Source organism: Ursus arctos, unplaced genomic scaffold, assembly GCF_023065955.2.
Source record: "Ursus arctos isolate Adak ecotype North America unplaced genomic scaffold, UrsArc2.0 scaffold_1, whole genome shotgun sequence".
Classification (NCBI taxonomy): domain Eukaryota; kingdom Metazoa; phylum Chordata; class Mammalia; order Carnivora; family Ursidae; genus Ursus; species Ursus arctos.
The window spans coordinates 66,880,058-66,902,165 of record NW_026622763.1 but is presented as its reverse complement, the minus strand read 5'-3'; the positions used below and the strand labels follow the sequence as shown (position 1 = coordinate 66,902,165).

General features: G+C 38.5%; 1 protein-coding gene across 4 annotated transcripts in view; it reads left to right on the top strand.

Moving 5' to 3' along the window:
* Positions 1-22,108, top strand: part of HIBCH (3-hydroxyisobutyryl-CoA hydrolase) — a 126,717-nt gene that overhangs the window by 84,286 nt on the left and 20,323 nt on the right. For all 4 annotated transcript variants that reach the window (XM_057303592.1, XM_057303587.1, XM_057303579.1 and 1 more), the window contains exon 12: positions 16,396-16,515. In XM_057303592.1, coding sequence (XP_057159575.1) covers positions 16,396-16,515 — 120 coding nt within the window. The remainder of the gene's footprint in view (positions 1-16,395; positions 16,516-22,108) is intronic.

The following is a 22,108-nucleotide window of genomic DNA, read 5'->3' as shown; positions in this document are numbered from 1 at the left end:
ACAACATGATGTGAGGATCAGAAAATCCCCACGGAGGCTTCCCTGATGGAGCTTAGATGCAGGGTTCATTTTAATGGTCTCAACCAGAAACATACGCCAAAAACAGCCCTGAAGGTGAAAATAGCTCTTGGTGCCTCAGTGAAAGGTTTGCAGATGAGATGTTTGAACAAATTTTTGAAAAGATTCTAATACTTGTGTCAGTAAGCTTCTAGGATTGCTCCTAACCCCTGTGGGCCCTTCAGGGACTCCTGTCTTCATCTAGTCTTTTTATGGTCCAAGTTGCAGCCATCTACTCATGTTGCCCATGGGGAAGGACATAATCTTTTCCACATACTTACTTATCATTAAATAAAAACATAAGTTTTTGTAAATCCTTTCTTTAGATTTCTAATTTTTTTTTTTTTTTTTTTTTTTTTTTTTTTTTTTTTTTTTTTTTTACTGCTAATCACTGTAGGATAGCATGGGTTAAAAAAATAACAAATAGGAGTGACTCATAAATTCTTTACAACTGATGCAATTTTCATAGTACCTTAGTTTATGGCTTCTCATGTCCTTTCTTAGATTTTCCTTCAAAGTTCAATACTTTTTTTAATACTTGTGGTTGGAATTCCTCTTATCTCCTTTTAATCCCCCTTTAGGTGTGTGTTGTTCATGATGCCAAACAATCCACGTAAGCTATTTGGGCAATTCAGATGTCACAGTGCATAGCTCGCATTAGGGAGACCTGAACCAAAGTCTCCAATTGCCATACCCTTGTGTGTGTGCGTGCACATTTTATTTGTGGTAAAGTACATTTAAAAAAGACCATCTTAACCATTTTTAAGGATATAATTCAGTTTTGTTGAGTATGTTCACCTGGTTGTACAACCAATCTCCAGAACATTGTCATCTTACAAAACTGAGTGAAACTTTACACCTATTAAATAACAACTCCCCATTTTCCTCTTACCCCAGTTCCTGGCAACCACTATTCTACTTTCTGTTGCTGTAAATTTGACTCCTCTGGTTATCCCCGTAAGTGGAATCATACAGCATTTGTCCTGTTGTGATTGACTTATATCACCTACCGTAATGTTGAAACATGTTGTAGCATGTACCAAAATTTCACTCCCTTTTAAGGCAGAATAATATTCCATTGTATGTATATACCACATTTTGCTCATCCATCATTGATGGGCATTTAATTTGGGTTGCTTCTACCTTTTTGCTTTTGTGAACAATGCTGCTATAAACATGGGTATACAAATATCTCTTCAAGACCCTGCGTTTAATTCTTTTGGATATATACCCAGAAGCAGAATTTCTGCATTATATGGTAATTCTGTTTTTAATTGTTTGAGGAAACTCCATGCTGTTTTCCATAGCAGTTGCACCATTTTATATTCCCACCAATAACAGTGCATATAGTTTGCCAACTCATTATTTTCTATCTTTTTTCTACCATCCTGATGGCTATGAGGTGATAGCTCATTGTGATTTTGACTTACATTTCCCTAATGATTAGTGATACTGAACATCTTTTCATATGCTTGCTGGACATGTCTAGTTCAAGTCCTCTGCTTAGTTTTTAGTTGGGTTTTGGTTTTTAACTTTGAGCTGTAGGAAGTGCTATCCTGTTTCATCTCCCTTTTCCGGTAATAAGACTAGCACGTTTGCCAAAGTAAAGAAGGTTCTTCAGGGCCAATGAGGGAAGTGTTCATTTTTGTAGAATTGCAAGTGATACCAATAATCAAATATGAGTAGAAGAGATTGAGACCCTACTCTCCCAAAGCCCAACTGTGTCAGCAAGGACACTAAGCCAAGGAAAGGTATTTCAGTAGGATCACTAATCCTTAGGAGTGCTGGAGTACGAAGTCCATGGCCAGAGAAACGAGAACAAGGAACAGTGGGTCTAATTAGTATCCAGGAAGGTGTTCCTGAGCAAATGGCCAGGGAAACCAGTGTTGCTTTTGACGTGTCTTTTACGTGTTTATACTTGGTGATTGATATAATATGACATAATATATGACATAATGTAATATGATAATATAATGTAATAGGATAGCCTATTGTGTTAAAGGCTGAAAGGGCATATAAGTTCCTTTTTTTAATATTAAAAAACTTTTAAAATTCTTTGGAATTTCTTCTTTCTAATTACCAGTGTGGGATTTATGTATTTATTTGATTTTGAATGCTCATTTTGTGAAGAATAAAAGAAACTCAGTCTTATACTTGAAGTTAATGTATAAGAATATGACAAGCTCCTATAAAGTCATACATGTGAAAAACTGGGGAAAAAGGAAAGCTAAGAATAATTAAGCATAGATTTTAAGAAAGGACAGCAGCAAAATATTAGAGAAATTAAATTTAAAAGAGTACTAAACTTTCTGTAAGCTTTAAGAGTTAGCCATGTACTGTATTATTTAAAAATAAAGTGACAGGTGTTCATGAAAAATTAAGTGCTACAGAAATTGTTCTTCTGTTGAAAACAACTAGAAAACTGGACAAAATATATGAAACAACCTTGTTAATGTTGGACAATGCAGGCAGCACAGGACTGTGATTCCTGAGAGGAAGGAAACAAATAGGAAAACCCTAAGATTGACTTGGCCTCCTTCCTGCAGGAATTTTCAGAACATTGATCTATACATGTTTTAGGTAAAACTCTACCAGACCAGGGAAAGAACCAGAGGAAAGCTGTAGCCTGAACAGTTAACAAGACTCACACGGGTCTGGGAAGAGTTTGTGTTGCCATCAGCCAGAAGGTTTACACTTTAGTAGTGGGGGTAAATTAACACTAAAGTAAAGGCTGCCCAGAACTCCCAAGATAATTCAGTGGGGAAAAGATAGTCTTTTCAACAAATGGTCCTGGAACAATTGAATATCCATATGCAAGAGAAAAAAAATACTTGACTCTTCCCTTGCACCTGTAGGGGAAGAGAAAATTCTCCTGTCTTCTTAGGGTCTCCAGCCCAGCCTAAGAATTAAACTGACATAAGCCAGATAGATTAACAGGAGAAAAGCATACAGATTTTATTAAATTTTTACATGTACATGGGAGCACAAGAGAATGAAGATCTAAACAAACAACCAGAGCAGGAAGCTTTTGTACCTTTTAGACAAATTTGTGAAGAATTGACAAGAGAAAGCAGTTTGGTCTAGTGGTAGTAAATGGTGAAGAAGTAACTGGGAAGATAAGGGTTAGTGTAGCAAAGTTTATTTGTATAGATGTCTTGGCCCCATGTTCCCTGTCTCTGATGATAAGAATGTCTTCCTGCTGCTACACGGAGGGCATCTTTCACATGGGAGTTTTATTTCCTGGAAAAAAAGGTGGGTCATATTATTTCTTCAGTGCCTTTAACTCTAAATAATCAATATGCCGAAGTGTCATATCTTGAGGTAACATGCTCTGAACTCCTTCCCACCGTATGCAATTCAAAGCGGATTATGCACCTAATAGTAGGAGATAAAGCTGTGCCACTTCTAAAAGAAAACATAGAAAATCTTTGTGACTTTGGGTTAGCCAAGATTTTTTAATGCAAAAAGCAAGAACTGCAAAAGAAAAAAACTGATAAATTGATCTTTATTATAATTAAATACTTTTCTTTTTTGAAGAAAATAAAGAAACCACAGATTGGGAAGAAATATATTTGCAAAACTTGTATCTGATAACAGGACTTTATTGTATATAAAGAACACGTACAAGTTAATGAGAATACAAACAGTGCCCCTAGAAAATGGGAATCTAGACACTTCACCAAAGAGCATGTGTGAATGGCCAGTAAACACATGTAAAAATGCTCTAGATGTTTAATCATTAGGAAAATGCAAATTCAAACCACAGTGAGATGTCACTGTGTATCTGTTAGAGTGGCTAGAATTTAAAAGGTTGACAGTACCAGCCCCAGTGTTGGTAAGGATATGGAACGTCGACCACTCACACATTGCCAGCAGGGAAGCAGTTTGGCAGTCTCTTACAAGTTAGATGTACATTTACTGCAAGACCCAACAGTCCCACCCCGAGAGATTTACCCAAGAAAGATGTAAACATATGGCCACACAGATGCCTGTACTCACACGTTCATAGTAACTTTATTATAATGGCCAAAAACTGGAATACTGCTCAACTGTAAGAAGGGAAGAGCGCTACACGAAACAACATGGATGAATCTCAGAAGCGTTGTGCCAAGTGAAAGAAAGCAGACACGACACACAGGACTACTTACTTATGATTTTATTTTTATGAAATTCTAGAGAATACAAAATTATAGGGATAAAAAACAGTTACCTGCGGGTAGAGTCTGAGGGAAGGAGAACTCTTCGGGGTGATGGAAATATTCCAAATCTTGATTGTGGGAGTAGTTGCACAACTGTATACATTTATCAAAGGTTACAGAACTCTACACTTAAAAGAGTGAATTTTATATCTAAGTTACACCTGAGTAAAGCTAATTATTTAAAAAAATCAAAATGACATACCAAATTATATTTAAAAAAAAAGTTTGACCTATAGAAGTAGGCATTATGTTTGCTAAAGGTGCCCATTACACTGTGCTGTTTATTGCTACCAGTAAGAGTAATTTAATGGCAGTATTGATGCGTACATTGTGTCTTTGGGGAAGGAGTACAATAAACCTTAAGGAGAAAATACATCAATTTATGTAAACAGGAAAATAGCTTTCCAGTCCACTGATGGATTGATTATCAGTGATCCTAAAACAGTATCATGAGCATTTGGGATATCATGAAAGAGCAGTACTTGATTCTTTAGACATTATCTTTGCATTTTATTTAAATTGTTACGGCTTTTAAGGAATTACTGGAAAAGTCTTAAGATTGCATAAAGCACTCTTGTTGGACTGGCTCTAAGCCTTTGCTGAAGATAAAAGAAATACCAGTGCCCATTTCTTTAAAATGCTATTTGGTCTTTATATAATAATATGACCCTCCAGAATGATATAGAGTATATTTTAAAAAAATATTTCTGAGAAACTGCAGTATACCGTGAATTAGACTGACTTGCTCTAGTTCAGGTATTTTATATTTCTGTTGGTTTACTGTCAATCTGAACACTTCTGGAAAAGATTTATAGATAAAAGTACAAAATATGTTAAGATTATTTAGAAAAGTATTCACAGTTCATAGTATAGTAAATATAAATGATCTAAATATACATGAATTCCTAATTGTTGGGGTTCCTTCTTTTGGAGTTAAATCCGACAGAGCCTAGACTTTTAGAGAATGTCATAAATGACATCCTTTTTTTATAAAGAAAAAAAAAAACCTCTAAAGCTCATTTTCTAAGATCACCTACTAAATCAGAGAAGGGGTTGGACTTCTACGTCTGTATCAGCCCTTCAGTCAACCTTGAGGCCTTCTTGGTAGAATTCTTCTAATTGTATCATCATAGGCTTGTTGAATACTGTTCTTTTAATTGTATCAATATAGGTTTTTTGGGTAATGCATGTCAATGCATGTATGTTATTGAGTATTCCGGTAGATGCTGAGGGGAAGGGCAGAGGGAGTATCCTGAGTTTTTCTTTTGCTGGAAATTCCCTAGGATTTGATAAAGCTTAACAAAAGAAGGGTTCTTAGGATTCTTACCAAAAAGGCAATGACTATAATGCCGATAACACCCTGAATGCAGGAATGAATGTCCTGTTTACTGTTGTCTCCTCTGAAGTGTCTAATGTATAGTAGATGCTCACTAATATTGAATTGATGAGAATGTGAATTATTTGATAAAAATAAAGGAAAAAAGAAGTGGCTCTTTGGCATACATGAGACAGCTAATTTTTAAAGGGTCAGATAATTTAGTTACAACACTAACCAGTGTTTTACCAAGAAGTAGAAATATGTTCATCAGGTTGTGTGGTTGCAACATTGTAGCCGTACACCTGTCTGACATAGCTGAAGATCCAAGTCCTAAACATGTATCCAATTTTCTGGAATAGTCTCTGTGTTCCCTTTTTAATGAATGAGGCTATATTACCTGAGCTCCTTTAACTCTCTTCCATCATCCTTTTGATTCCCCTAACGTGTCTCACTTTCTTGCCGAGGGAAACATCCCCATTTGTGCTTTCATTCCATCCTTTCCTGCCTCATTTAGAAACTACTTGGCATCAGTCCTCTCCCTCTTTCAGTTATCTTCAAAATGTTACCTTCTTAGGTGAATGCACATTTCCTTCTGCCCTTATTTTCAAAAGCTTTCCTACTCTTACCAAAAGCCTTCTCTTAACAGTTTTTAATCAAGCTACAATCCTGACTTAGTCTTCCCTCTCTTTCCATCAAAATTACACAAGTAAGTTTTTATTAACTTCTTTCTACCACCTGACATAATGTCTTCTCCATCTTTGTTCTTTTTGACTTTTCATCAGCCTTCGACATTGATACCTTTATAGCCTTGCATGTAGAAAGAAGTAGGCTTTGGAGTTGACAGGGTTGGGTTTGGATTCCTCTCTGTGTGACCTTGCATAAATTCTTATCAGGCTGGTTTCCTCATTTATACAGTGTGCATACATGTGAACATCTTTGAGAGCTAAGGGAAATGTGCTCAGTACGTATTCCATCCCTTCCCTTCCCTTTTTGGCTTGGTTTCTGACACTTTGCACTATCCATTTTTGAGGTGGGTAGTATTACAGTGTCCATTTACAAATGAGGAAACTAGATCAATCATGTCAGAGGTGGTGGAGCTGGAATTCTATGCTGAGTTGTTGGACTTTATAGTTCAAACCCTGAGTCTCTGTGCCAAATTGCCAGTATACTAAGAATTGTTGGAAACTAGTTTTCCTTGGGTTGTCAATGCACTATTTTATTTTTTATTTTTTGAATTTGGCATTCCTTTCTTTAAAATATTTTTTGTTATGTTAGTCACCATACAGTACATCCCTTGTTTTTGATGTAAAGTTCGATGATTCATTAGTTGCGTATAACACCCAGTGCACCATGCAATACGTGCCCTCCTTACTACTCATCACCAGCCTATCCCATTCCCCCACCGCTCTCCCCTCCGAAGCACTCAGTTTGTTTCTCGGAGTCCATAGTCTCTCATGCTTCACTCCCCCCTCTGATTACCTCCCCTTTCTTTATCCCTTTCTTCTCCTACCAGTCTTCCTAGTTCTTATGTTCCATAGATGAGAGAAACCATATGATAATTGTCTTTCTCCGCTTGACTTATTTCACTTAGCATTATCTCCTCCAGTGCCATCCATGTTGCAGCAAATGTTGAGAAATCATTCTTTTAGATAGCTGAATAATATTCCATTGTATATATGGACCAAAACTTCTTAATCCAGTCATCTGTTGAAGGGCATCTTGGCTCCTTCCACGATTTAGCTATTGGGGACAGAGCTGCTATGAACATTGGGGTGCATGTGGCCCTTTTCTTCACTACATCTGTATCTTTGCGGTAAATACCCAGTAGTGCAATGGCTGGATCATAGGGTAGCTCAATTTTTAACTTTTTAAGGGACCTCCACACTGTTTTCCAGAGTGGCTGTACCAACTTGCATTCCCACCAACAGTGTAAGAGTGTTCCCCTTTCTCCACATCCTCTCCAACAATTGTTGTTTCTTGCCTTGTCAATTTTTGCCATTCTAACTGGCATAAGGTGGTATCTTAGTGTGGTTTTGATTTGAGTTTCCCTGATGGCTAATGATTTTGAACATTTTTTCATGTGTCTCTTGGCCATTTGTATGTCATCATTGGAAAAGTGTTCATATCTTCTGCCCATTTTATGATTTATTTGTTTCTCGTGTATTGAGTTTGAGAAGTTCTTTGTAGATCTTGGATACCAGTCTTTTACCTGTAGTATCATTTGCAAATATATTCTCCCATTCCGTGGGCTGCCTCTTAGTTTTTTTGACTGTTTCCTTGGCTGTGCAGAAGCTATTTATCTTGATGAAGTCCCACAAGTTCATTTTATCTTTTGTTTCTCTTGCCTTTGGAGATGTGTCATGAAAAGGTTTGCTGTGGCTGATGTCGTAGAGGTTGCTGCCTATGCTCTCCTCTAGGATTTTGATGGATTCCTGTCTCACATCGAGGTCTTTCATCCATTTGGAGTTTATCTTTGTGTATGGTGAGAGAGTGGTCAAGTTTCATTCTTTTGCATGTAGCTGTCCAATTTTCCCAGCACCATTTATGGAAGTGACTGTCTTTTTCCCACCGGATGTTTTTTCCTGCTTTATCAAAGATTAGTTGCCCAAAGAGCCTAGGGTCCATTTCTGGGTGCTCTATTCTGTTCCATTGGTCTATGTGTCTGTTTTTGTGCCAGTACCATGCTGTCTTTGTGATCACAGCTTTGTAGTATAGCTCGAAATCCGGCATTGTGATGCCCCCAGCTTTGTTTTTCCTTTTCAACAGTTCCTTGGCGATTCTGGGCATTTTCTGGTTCCATACAAATTTAAGGACTATTTGTTCCAATTCTTTGAAAAATGTCATTGGTATTTTGATCGGGATAGCACTGAAAGTGTAGATTGCTCTGGGTAGCATGGACATTTTAACTATGTTAATTCTTCCGATCCATGAGCATGGAATATTTTTCCATCTTTTTGTGTCTTCTTCAATGTCTTTCAAGAGTGATTTGTAGTTCCTAGAATATAGATCCTTTACATCTCTGGTTAAGTTAATTCCAAGGTAACGTATGATTTTTGGTGCTATTGTAAAGGCGATGGATTCCCTAATTTCTCTTTCTTCAGTCTCATTCGTGTATAGAAATGCAACTGATTTCTGAGCATTGATTTTATATCCCGCCACATTACTGAATTGCTCTATAACTTCTAATACTTTGGGAGTGGTTTCTTTTGGGTTTTCCATATAGAGTATCATGTCATCTGCGAAGAGAGACAGTTTGACGTCTTCTTTGCCGATTTGGATACCTTTTATCCCTTTTTGTTGTCTGATTGCTGTTGCAAAGACTTCTAGTACTATGTTGAATAATAATGGCGAGAGTGGGCATCCTTGTCGTGTTCCTGATCTTAAGGGAGAGGCTTCCAGCTTTTCCCCATTGAGAATGATATTTGCTGTAGGCTTTTCATAGATGGTTTTTATGAGATTGAGGAATGTACGCTCTACCCCTACACTCTGAAGGGTTTTAATCAGGAAAGGATGCTGTATTTTGTCAAATGCTTTTTCTGCATCTATTGAGAGAATCATGATTTTTGGCTTTTTTTTTTTTTTTTTTGCTGATAAAGTCTATGACACTGATAGATTTGCGAATGTTTAACCACCCTTGCATCCCAAGGATGAATCCCATTTGGTCATGATGGCTAATCCTTTTAATGTACTGTTGGATTCTATTAGCCAGGATCTTGTTGAGGATTTTGGCGTCCATATTCATTAGGGAAATCGGTCTGTAATTCTCCTTTTTGCTGGGGTCTTTTCCTGGTTTGGGGATCAAGGTAATATTGGCCTCATAGAATGAGTTTGGTAGCTTTCCTTCTGTTTCTATTTTTGAAATAGCTTTAGGAGAATAGGTATTATTTCTTCTTTGAATGTTTGGTAGAATTCCCCGGGAAAACCATCCGGTCCTGGAGTTTTGTTTTCTGGAAGGTTTTTTTATCACTGTTTCAATCTCTTCATAATTAATTGGCCTGTTTAAAAAATCAATTTCTTCCTGTTTCAGTCTTGGTAGTTTATAGGTTTCCAGGAAGGCCTCCATCTCTTCCAGATTGCTTAATTTATTGGCATAAAGCTGTTGATAAAAGTTTCTAACAATCCTTCCAATTTCATTGGTGTTGGTTGTGACCTCTCCCTTTTCATTCATAATTTTATTAATTTGGGTCCTTTCTCTATTCTTTTGGATAAGTCTTGCCAGTGGTTTGTCAATTTCATTTACTCTTTCAAAGAACCAGTTTCTAGTTCTGTTGATCTGTTCTACTGTGCTCCTGGTTTCTAATTCATTGATTTCTGCTCTAATCTTGGTCAACTGCTTCCTCATGTGTGGATTAGGCCTGTTCCTCTGTTGCTGTTCCAGCTTCTTGAGGTGAGAATATAAAAACTGCATTTTATATTTTTCTATTCTTTTGAGTGAGGCTTGGATGGCTATGTATTTCCCCCTTAGGACTGCCTTTGCATATCCCATAGGTTTTGGACCGTTGTGTTTTCATTCTTGTTGGTCTCCATAAATTGTTTAAATTGATTTTTGATTTCCTGGGTTATCGAATCATTCCTGAGCACGATGGTTCTTAGTCTCCAAGTGTTTGAGTTTCTTCCAAATTTTTCCTTGTGGTTGAGTTCCAATTTCAAAGCGTTGTGGTCTGAGAATATGCAGGGAATAATTTCAGTCTTTTGGTATCAATTGAGACCTGTTTTGTGACCCAGAACATGGTCTATTCTTAAGAATGTTCCATGGGCATTAGAGCAGAATGAATATTCTTTGGTTCTGGGGTGTAGTGTTCTATGTATATCTATGGGGTCCAACTCGTCGAGTTTGGCATTCAAAGCTCTTGTTTCTTTGTCAATTTTTTGTATGGGTGTTCTATTTCTGATAGTGGAGTTTTGAGGTCCCCTACTATTAATGTATTTTTATCTATATGTCTCTTTATTCTGGTTAAGAGTTGGCTTGTGTATTTTGCTGCTCCCCTGTTGGGGGCATATATATTTATAATTGTCATATCCACTTGTTGGATACACCCTTTAAGAATAATATAGTGCCCTTCTGTATCTCTAACTATAGTCTTTAGTTTAAAATCCAATCTGTCTGATTTGAGAATTGCTACCCTAGCTTTCTTTTGAGGTCCATTGGCGTGAAAGATGGTATTCCATCCCTTTACTTTCAGTCTGGATGTATCTTTAGGTTCAAAATGAGTCTCTTGTAGACAGCAAATGGATGGGTCATGTCTTTTTATCTAATCTGCAACCCTGTGGCACTTTATGGGAGAATTTAACCCATTTACATTGAGACTGATTATTGAGAGATGTGATTTTAGTGATGCCATGTTGCCAGTAAAGTCTTTGTTTCTATAGATTGTGACTTTCTGTTCTGTATCACTCTTGGGGCCTTTTTACTTTTATAGAACCCCCCCTTAATATCTCCTGTAGGGCTGGTTTCATGGTTACGAAATTGGTCAATGACTGTTGATTCTGGAAGATCTTTATCTCTCCATCAATTCTGAATGACAGCCTTGCTAGATAAAGGATCCTTGGCTGCATGTTTTTCTCTAAAAGAGCTTTAAAAATGCCCCCACCCCAACCCTTTCTCTCATTCCAGGTCTGTGTAGACAGGTCTGACGTAATTCTGATACCTTTGCCTTGGTACGTGAGAAATTTCTTTGCCCTGGCCGCTTTCAATACTGTATCCTTGCATCTAATATTTGTGAATTGCACTATGACGTGACGTGGCGTAGGTTTGTCATGGTTGAGCTTGGGAGGGGTCCTCTCTGCCTCTTGGACACGAATATTTGTTTCCCTTGCTAGATTAGGGAAGTTTTCAGCTACAATTTGTTCAAATATCTCTTCCAGACCTCTGTTTTTCTCCACCTCCTCGGGGATGCCGATGATTCTGCCATTGGAACGTTTCATTGAGTCAGTAATCTCCCGTAACCTACATTCTTGAGATTGGATTTTTTTGAGCCAAGTTTCTATTTTTGCTTTCTCTTCTACTAACCCATCCTCCAATTTGCTGATACGTTCTTCTGCCTCATTCATCCTGGCCGTCAGAACCTCTAGTTTTGACTGCATTTGGCTCATAGAATTTTTAATTTCTTCCAGATTCGCTCTCATTTCCGCCCTTAGAGATTCTATATTCTCATTAACATTTTCGTTAATACTTTTTTCAAGTCTACACATCATCTTGACCATTGTTACTCTGAACTCCAGTTCTGATAATTTGGTTATATCCATATCCATTAGTTCTGTGGCAGAGGCCACAGACACGTTGTCTTTTCTTTGCTGGGGGGGATTTCTCCTTCTTGTCATTCTGATGAGGAGAGGTTGAGTGGTTGTCCAGAGCCCACATTATTGACCAGGACCCAGGCAGTGTGCACTTGTTTTATAGGGATCTTAGGGATGTGGGCTTCTTGATTTTTCAGCCTGCCTTCTGGGGGAGGGGCCTGCTGCGCCGATACTCTACACGGGTCAAGTCTCCGTGTCCCCTGCAAGGGGGGATGAGGATGGGCACACTGTGAGCCGGTCTTTCCAGGCTTTTGTTCTCTGGCGGCTTTCCCTGGCGGTTTGTGCCTCTTCTGAGAGTCAGAGCAGCAGTAGCCGAATCTCAGCCTTTGTCTCAGAACAGAGGGATTGCGGCCCATTCTCCACTGATGTTCTGGCCACTTTAACTCTGTTACTGTTGGTGCTGCTCAACCCTGCAGTGTCCCGGGATGTGCGCCCCACACCCGGCATCCCAGCCCTCACTTCCAGGGCCGGCGCGTGTCTGTCCTTTGTGTTTCTAACACCGCCAGCCGCCAGCCGCCCCCGCGGGCTCCGGAGCTCCTGGTCTCAGTCTGGTTCCAGTGAGCGCACCAGAGCTCCGTTTCAGTCTGGTGGCACGCGCTCCCCGGCTCACCGGTCTCAGTCCGCTCTCTCGCAGGTGCTGTCCGTGAGTCTGCCCGCTCCCCCGTGCTGGTGGCTACCGCTTCCCGGCACCGAACGTGGCGGCTCCCTCCCCCTTCCGTTTATCTTCTGATATCTGTGCGCGGTTTCACGGATCCCTGCTTCATACCTCAATACTCAGTGCTGGAGATGTTCATTTGTAGAGATCCAGATGTATATTCCTACGTCTCAGGCTGATTCCGTGGATGTTCAGGCTGGTCTGGTACCTATCCAGCTCGACTCAGGGGACCGGCTGAAAAAGGGGACCCCTACTCCTCTGCCATCTTAACTCCTCAGTGCACTATTTTATTAATATGGTGTCCGTTAACAGGAAATCTCTTTAATTACTTATTCATGAAATGTCTGAACCAGTGGAGCTTTTCAATTGAAATTTTCTTTTTTTCCCCCTACTGTATTTACGTGTGCATGACAAAAGCACAAACAACTGGACCCCTTACATGGCCATTTTTTCCTGTCTGTTTCATCCATTCCTCCACCCAGCCTTGCCCCCTGACAACCAACAGTTCTCTGTATTTAAGTCTGTTTTTTTTTTTTTTAAAGATTTTTATATATTTATTTGACAGAGATAGAGACAGCCAGCGAGAGAGGGAACACAAGCAGGGGGAGTGGAAGAGGAAGAAGCAGGCTCATAGCAGAGGAGCCTGATGTGGGGCTCGATCCCATAACGCCGGGATCACGCCCTGAGCCGAAGGCAGGCGCTTAACCGCTGTGCCACCCAGGCGCCCCCTTAAGTCTGTTTTTTTGTTTCTCGTTTTTTCTTTGCTCATTTGTTTTGTTTCTTAAATACCACATGAGTGAAATCATATGGTATTTCTTTTTCTCAGACTTATTTCACCTAGTGTTATATGCATGAGGTCCATCCATGTTGTTGCAAAAGTCAAGATCTCATTCTGCTTTATGACTGGGTAATACTCCATTGTATATACATAACACATCTTCTTTATTCATTCGTCTATTGATGGACACTTGGGTTGCTTCCGTATCTTGGCTATTGTAAATGTTGCAGTAAACATAGGGGTGCATGTATCTTCTCAGATTAGTGTTTTTGTTTTCTTTGGGTAAGGACCTAGAATTGGGATTACTGGATTGCATGGTAATTCTATTTTTAATTTTTTGAGGAACCTCCATATTTTCCACAGTGACTGCACCAGTTTGCATTCCTACCAACAGTGCATGAAGGTTCCTTTTTTCTCCATATCCTCACCAACAATTGTTTATCTTTTTGATACTGGCCATTCTGGCAGGAATACAGTGATATCTCATGGTGGTTTTGATTTGCATTTTGCTGCTGATTAGTGATGTTGAATATCTTTTCATGTGTTTATTGGCCACGTGTATGTCTTCTTTGGAAAAATGTTCATGGCTTTTGCCTGTTTAATTGGATTGTTTGTGTTGAGTTGTATAAATTCTTTATATATTTTGGATATTAATCCCTTATTGGATATATCATTTGCATATATCTTCCCCATTCAGTAGGTTGCCTTGTCATTTTGTTGATGGTCTCCTTCACTGTTCAAAATCTTGCTATCTTGGTGTAGTCCCGCTAATTTATTTTTGCTATTGTTTCCCTTGCCTTAGAAGACATATCTAGAAAAATGTCTCTACTGTGTCAGAATTACTTCCTACATTTTCTTTTAGGAGTTTTATGGTTTCAGGTATCACATTTAGGTCGTTGATCCATTTTAAGCTTATTTTTTATATGCTATGAGAAAGTGGTCCAGTTTCTTTTGCATGTAGCTGTCTAGTTTTCCCAACACCATTTATTAAAGAGCCTATCTTTTCCCCATTTTATATTCTTGCCTCATTTCTTATAGGTTAATTGACCATATAAGTGTGGACTTATTTCTGGGTTCTCTCTTTGTGTTCCATTGTTCTGTTTATTTTTGTGCCAGTACCATACTGTTTTGATTACTACAGCTTTGTAGTATTATCTTGAAATCTGGGATTGTAATACCTTTAGCTTTATTCTTTTTTTCTCAAGATTGCTTTGGCTATTGGGGTCTTTTGTGGGTCCATATGAATTTTAACATTATTCTAGTTCTTCGGAAAATGCTGCTGGCATTGTGATAGGGATTGCATTAAATCTGTAGATTGCTTTGGGTAGTATGGACATTATAACAATACTGGTTTTTCTAATCCACGAGCACAGAATATCTTTCCGTTTGTTTTTGTCATCTTCAGTTTCTTTCATCAGTGTTCTATAGTTTTCAGCATATAAGTCTTTCACCTCCTTGGTTAAGTTTATTCCTTGGTATTTTATTATTTTGGGTGCAATTGTAAATGGGATGGTTTTCTTATTAAGTGACCTTTTTAATGAAATTAATTGGTAGCCAACTGAGGAGGTATAGCAAAGACAGAGTTTGTGTTTTTCGAATTCTAGGTTGTATACAAGAAAGAGGACATAGGCAGTTAGCCATAATGGTAGTTCTGAGGTACACGATTGTGGGGCTATATACTACAGCCTTTTGGAAAGGGAATCATAGCTTCATTGACTTTGTAGACTAGAAAAGATAGAAGGTGGCTATGTCGCTGGTTTAAGTACACCTTTCAGCATTGAGAATGAAGTTCTTCCAGATGTTCGCCTATAATCACGTGGGCATTGCTCTTGCTAGAGAAAACCAGTGGTTTCGTCAGCAGAACGGACCCCTTGTCTACTTGCCTGTGGAAAGGAGGGGCCTCCTAGCACAGTATGCAGACTGCTAGACAGGTGCCATTGTCCTCATGGTCTGTAACCAGAAAGGCGAGAACATGGAGTGGGATTGCTCCAGGGGCATTAAATGAGATCATGTACATATGGCACTGAGGGCAGAAGAGTGAGTTCCCAGGAAATGAATCAGATGCATAAAAAGCCTTAATTGCTTTTCTCTTTCTCACCTTTTCTTCAGTGTTGTGACTGTAGGTAGGAAACTGATCTTCCCTGAACTTTTCCTGTACAGTAGTCATCTGTTTAAGTTTTAGCAGCTGCTAGGTAAGATATAGCCCTATCCACTCAGTCTGTTCTCTGACTCTGTGTGCCACACTTGAGGATGCTACAAAGAACCTGGAATCTTGATGTGGGGAATTCTTTGAACTCAGAAAGTAAAATTTCTACCTTTGAGGCAATCGCTCAACAACAGGCCTGAAAACTGTATATTGCAATTATAAAGAACAGGGCAGGCATCAGATTTGCATAGCAAGGGAGCTCTTGTAGCACCTGTTGTCACAGTTGTACACGTGTCCGAACACTAGTAATAGCATTTTAAATTCAAAAGGAAGGGGCGCATAGCACTGTAGCCAAGGACTCAGGCCTGTTATTCTTATTTACTAAATATTGAAATACTAGACAAGACCACCTCATGGTCTCGAATTGTTTCTCTCCTTACTTTTAAGGTAAGTAGATTTATTTATAGATAAAGACTACAGTTCAGTTCAAACACTTCTCTGTAGTCACAAAATGGGAAGGAATGAGCTATATTTCTAACTCTACCTTCTTTATATTATAAAGTATAATGTTTTCCGATATCTTAGTTGTTTGTAAGATGTGTATTAATTTTACTTAAGCGTAATCATTGTTTGCTTACCTAGTTGGGATCATAATTTATGTCAGGAAGCTACAAAAATATAGATTTCTTTTATTAATTATGGGTACAGCATTTATTTCACTGGTGGAATGATGTTTTGTTATTACAAGAGATAGAAAACCATTGGTGCTTTGACAGGATGAAGCTATGGCATAATCTCACTTTTATGAAAGTGTCATGTGAAAGTACTGTTTAAGGAACAAATTTTAGTAAGATTTATATTAAAACTCAGTTTGTTATAGACAGTAAAGGAACTCTTGGGCTAAAACTAGTAAAAAAAAAAAATAATTTTTTTTTCCTCTCACAGGTAATTAATAAAATGTCTCCAACATCCCTAAAGATCACACTAAGGCAACTCAAAGAGGGGTCTTCAAAGACCTTACAAGAAGTATTAACTATGGAATATCGGCTGAGTCAAGCTTGTATGGTAAGAATTTTAAAAATATGTACTTATTTTCTATTTATGAAAGTAATAGGTGTTCATTGCGGGGCATGTAAAATACAGAAAACTATAAACAAAAACCTTAAAACTACCTGTAAATCTACTCTGTGGAAACCCAACAGGCCAATTAGCTAAAGGTATGTGGAACTATTGCTCTCACATTGTTCTTAAGCCCTTAGAAAGAGCAGTTATATTTGTGTATAAGTGTAAGAAGGCCTCTAATCTCAGCTGGAGTTCAAAATAGAATTAACCATTTTTTAGGCACCGTCTCTGGCCTTGGGGCAAGAAGTGTAAACTCTGTAAATCTGAATTTCCTCATTAGTAAAACGAGCAATATATGTATATATAAAATGTATGAATGGGTGTTATTAGTGTGTTACATGTTTTAATAGATCAGCATTGAAAATGCCATTATAAATACACTTAAAATAGACTAATCACATAGAATAATAATTTTATGAAACATTTCAGAGTCATAGAGATTTCTTCTTCTGGGTGATAAACTCTTTGAAAGCAGAATCATCACTTTTGTGTTATATGTAGAGGGCCCTAAGATTAATTTACAGCCTAAAGGAGTATTTTGTTTAATAACTAGAAAGTAGGTCTCCCTAATGGACTTTCATGTCTTGAAAGAGTTATTAAGGTATTCAAAGTAGTTCATCAAACTATAAATAAAACTCTATTAGTCACTTTAATCTTAAAGTCACTCCTAGTAGGATGTAAGTAGCAGCTGAGGTCTATTGTTAAGAGAAGTACTTTGACAGGCACTTTATTTATTTATTTATTTATTTAATGATTTTTTATTATGTTAGTCACCATACAGTACATCCCCGGTTTCCGATGTAAGGCTCGATGATTCATTAGTTGTGTATAACACCCAGTGCACCATGCAATACGTGCCCTCCTTACTACCCATCACCGGTCTATCCCATTCCCCCACCCCCCTCCCCTCTGAAGTCCTCAGTTTGTTTCTCATAGTCCATAGTCTCTCATGTTTCATTCCCCCTTCTGATTACCCCCCCTTTCTTTATCCCTTTCTTCCCCTACCGATCATCCTAGTTCTTATGTTCCATAGATGAGAGAAATCATATGATAGTTGTCTTTCTCTGCTTGACTTATTTCACTTAGCATTATCTCCTCCAGTGCTGTCCATGTTGTAGCAAATGTTGAGAACTCGTTCTTTCTGATAGCTGAGTAATATTCCATCGTATATATGGACCACAACTTCTTAATCCAGTCATCTGTTGAAGGGCATCTCGGCTCCTTCCACGATTTAGCTATTGTGGACATTGCTGCTATGAACATTGGGGTGCATATGGCCCTTCTCTTCACTACGTCTGTATCTTTGGGGTAAATGCCCAGTAGTGCAATGGCTGGATCATAGGGTAGCTCAATTTTTAACTTTTTAAGTGACCTCCACACTGTTTTCCAGAGTGGCTGTACCAACTTGCATTCCCACCAACAATGTAGGAGGGATCCCCTTTCTCCACATCCTCTCCAACAATTGTTGTTTCTTGCCTTGTCTATTTTTGCCATTCTAACTGGCGTAAGGTGGTATCTCAGTGTGGTTTTGATTTGAATTTCCTCGATGGCTAATGATTTTGAACATTTTTTCATGTGTCTGTTAGCCATTTGTATGTCTTCATTGGAAAAGTGTCTGTTCATATCTTCTGCCCATTTTTTGATTTGTTTATTTGTTTCTCGTGTATTGAGTTTGAGAAGTTCTTTGTAGATCTTGGATACCAGTCCTTTATCTGTAGTGTCATTTGCAAATATATTCTCCCATTCCGTGGGCTGCCTCTTAGTTTTTCTGACTATTTCCTTGGATGTGCAGAAACTTTTAATCTTGATGAAGTCCCACAAGTTCATTTTGTCTTTTGTTTCTCTTGTCTTTGAGGATGTGTCATGAAAAAGGTTGCTTTGGCCGATGTCGTAGAGGTTGTTGCCTATGTTCTCCTCTAGAATTTTGATGGATTCCTGTCTCACATTGAGGTCTTTCATCCATTTGGAGTTTATTTTTGTGTATGGTGTGAGATAGTGGTCAAGTTTCATTCTCTTGCATGTAGCTGTCCAATTTTCCCAGCACCATTTATTGAAGAGACTGTCTTTTTCCCACCGGATGTTTTTTCCTGCTTTATCAAAGATTAGTTGCCCAAAGAGCCGAGGGTCCATTTCTGGGCTCTCTATTCTGTTCCATTGGTCTATGTGTCTGTTTTTGTGCCAGTACCATGCTGTCTTTGTGATCACAGCTTTGTAGTACAGCTCGAAATCCGGCATTGTGATGCCCCCAGCTTTGTTTTTCCTTTTCAACAGTTCCTTGGAGATTCGGGGCCTTTTCTGTTTCCATACAAATTTAAGGACTGTTTGTTCCATTTCTTTGAAAAATGTCCTTGGTATTTTGATCGGGATAGCATTGAAAGTGTAGATTGCTCTGGGTAGCATGGACATTTTAACTATGTTAATTCTTCTGATCCATGAGCATGGAATATCTTTCCATCTTTTTATGTCTTCCTCAGTGTCTTTCAAGAGTGATTTATAGTTTCTAGAATATAGGTCCTTTACGTCTCTGGTTAAGTTAATTCCAAGGTAACGTATGGTTTTTGGTGCTATTGTAAATGGGATGGATTCCCTAATTTCTCTTTCTTCGGTCTCGTTATTCGTGTATAGAAATGCAACTGATTTCTGAGCATTTATTTTGTATCCTGCCACGTTACTGAATTGCTCTATAACTTCTAATAGTTTGGGAGTGGTTTCTTTTGGGTTTTCCATATAGAGTATCATGTCATCTGCAAAGAGAGACATTTTGACTTCTTCTTTGCCAATTTGAATACCTTTGATCCCTTTTTGTCGTCTGATTGCTGTTGCAAGGACTTCTAGTACTATGTTGAATAATAGTGGCGAGAGTGGGCATCCTTGTCGAGTTCCTGATCTTAAGGGAAAGGCTTCCAGCTTTTCCCCATTGAGAATAATATTTGCAGTAGGCTTTTCATAGATGGCTTTTATGAGATTGAGAAATGTAACTTCTATTCCTACACTCTGAAGGGTTTTAATCAGGAAAGGATGCTGTATTTTGTCAAATGCTTTTTCGGCATCGATTGAGAGGATCATATGGTTCCTGAGTCTTTTCTTGTTGATATGATGAATCACGCTGATTGATTTGCGAATATTGAACCACGCTTGCATCCCAGGTATGAATCCCACCTGATCGTGATGGATAATCCTTTTAATGTACTGTTGGATTCTATTAGCAAGTATCTTGTTGAGGATTTTTGCGTCCATATTCATTAGGGAAATCGGTCTGTAATTCTCCTTTTTGATGGGGTCTTTGCCTGGTTTGGGGATCAAGGTAATATTGGCCTCATAGAATGAATTTGGTAGCTTTCCTTCTGTTTCTATTTTTTGAAATAGCTTTAGGAGAATAGGTATTATTTCTTCTTTGAATGTTTGGTAGAATTCCCCAGGAAAACCGTCCGGACCTGGAGTTTTGTTATTTGGAAGGTTGTTTATCACTGACTCAATTTCTTCATAATTAATTGGCCTGTTTAAGGAATCAATTTCTTCCGGTTTCAATCTTGGTAGTTTATAGGTTTCCAGGAAGGATTCCATCTCTTCCAGATTGCTTAGTTTATTGGCATATAGCTGTTGATAAAAATTTCTAATAATCCTTCCAATTTCAATGGTGCTCGTCGTGACCTCTCCTTTTTCATTCATAATTTTAATAATCTGGGTCCTTTCTCTTTTCTTTTGGATAAGTCTTCCCAGTGGTCTGTCAATTTTATTGATTCTCTCAAAGAACCAGCTTCTAGTCCTGTTGATCTGCTCTACTGTACTTCTGGTTTCTGCTTGATTGATTTCAGCTCTAATTTTGGTCAACTGCTTCCTCGTGCGTGGATTAGGCCTGTCCCTCTGTTGCTGTTCCAGCTTCTTGAGGTGAGAATATAAAAACTGCATTTTAGATTTTTCTATTCTTTTGAGTGAGGCTTGGATGGCTATGTATTTCCCCCTTAGGACTGCCTTTGCAGTATCCCATAGGTTTTGGACTGTTGTATTTTCATTCTCATTGGTCTCCATAAATTGTTTAATTTGATTTTTGATTTCCTGGTTTATCGAGTCATTCCTGAGCAGGATGGTTCTTAGTCTCCAAGTGTTTGAGTTTCTTCCAAATTTTTCCTTGTGGTTGAGTTCCAATTTCAGAGCGTTGTGGTCTGAGAATATGCAGGGGATAATTTCAATCTTTTGGTATCGGTTGAGACCTGTTTTGTGTCCCAGAACATGGTCTATTCTTGAGAATGTTCCATGGGCATTAGAATAGAATGAGTATTCTTTGGTTCTGGGGTGTATTGTTCTATATATATCTAAGAGGTCCAACTCGTCGAGTATGGCATTCAAAGCCTTTGATTCTTTGCTTAGTTTTTGCCAGGGTGTTCTGTCTATTTCTGATAGTGGAGTGTTGAGGTCCCCTACTATTAATGTATTTTTATTTATATGTCTCTTTATTCTGGTTAAGAGTTGGCTTGTGTATCTTGCTGCTCCCCTGTTGGGGGCATATATATTTATAATTGTCATATCTACTTGTTGAATACTTCCCTTAAGAATAATATAGTGCCCTTCTGCGTCTCTAACTATAGTCTGTAGTTTAAAATCCAATTTATCTGATATGAGAATTGCTACCCCAGCTTTCTTTTGAGGTCCATTTGCGTGAAAAATGGTACTCCATCCCCTTACTCTCAGTCTGAATGCATCTTTGGGTTTGAAATGAGTCTCTTGTAGACAGCAAATGGATGGGTCATTTCTTTTTATCCAATCTGCAACCCTGTGGCGTTTTATGGGATGGTTCAAACCATTTACATTAAGGCTGATTACTGAGAGATATGATTTTAATGTTGCCATGTTGCCAGTAAAGTCTTTGTTTGTATTGGCTGTGACTTTCTGTTCTGTATCACTCTTGGGGCCTTTTTACTTTTATAGAACCCCCCGTAATATCTCCTGTAGGGCTGGTTTTGTGGTTACAAAATTGGTTAGTGACTGGCGATTCTGAAATGTCTTTATTTCTCCATCAATTCTGAATGACAGCCTTGCTGGATAAAGGATCCTTGGGTGCATGTTTTTCTCTGAAAGAGCTTTAAATATGCTCCCCCAACCCTTTCTCTCATTCCAGGTCTGTGTAGACAGGTCTGACGTAATTCTGATGCTTTTGCCTTGGTACGTGAGAAATTTCTTTGCCCTGGCCGCTTTCAATACTGTATCCTTGCATCTAATATTTGCGAATTGCACTATGACGTGACGTGGCGTAGGTTTGTCGTGGTTGAGCTTGGGAGGGGTCCTCTCTGCCTCTTGGACACGAATGTTTGTTTCCCTTGCTAGATTAGGGAAGTTTTCAGCTACAATTTGTTCAAATATCTCTTCTAGACCTCTGTTTTTCTCCACCCCCTCGGGGATGCCGATGATTCTAACATTGGATCGTTTCATTGAGTCAGTAATCTCCCGTAACCTACATTCGTGGGCGTGGATTTTTTTAAGACCATCTTCTATTTTCATTTTTTCCTCTATTAACCCATCCTCCAATTCACTAACCCGT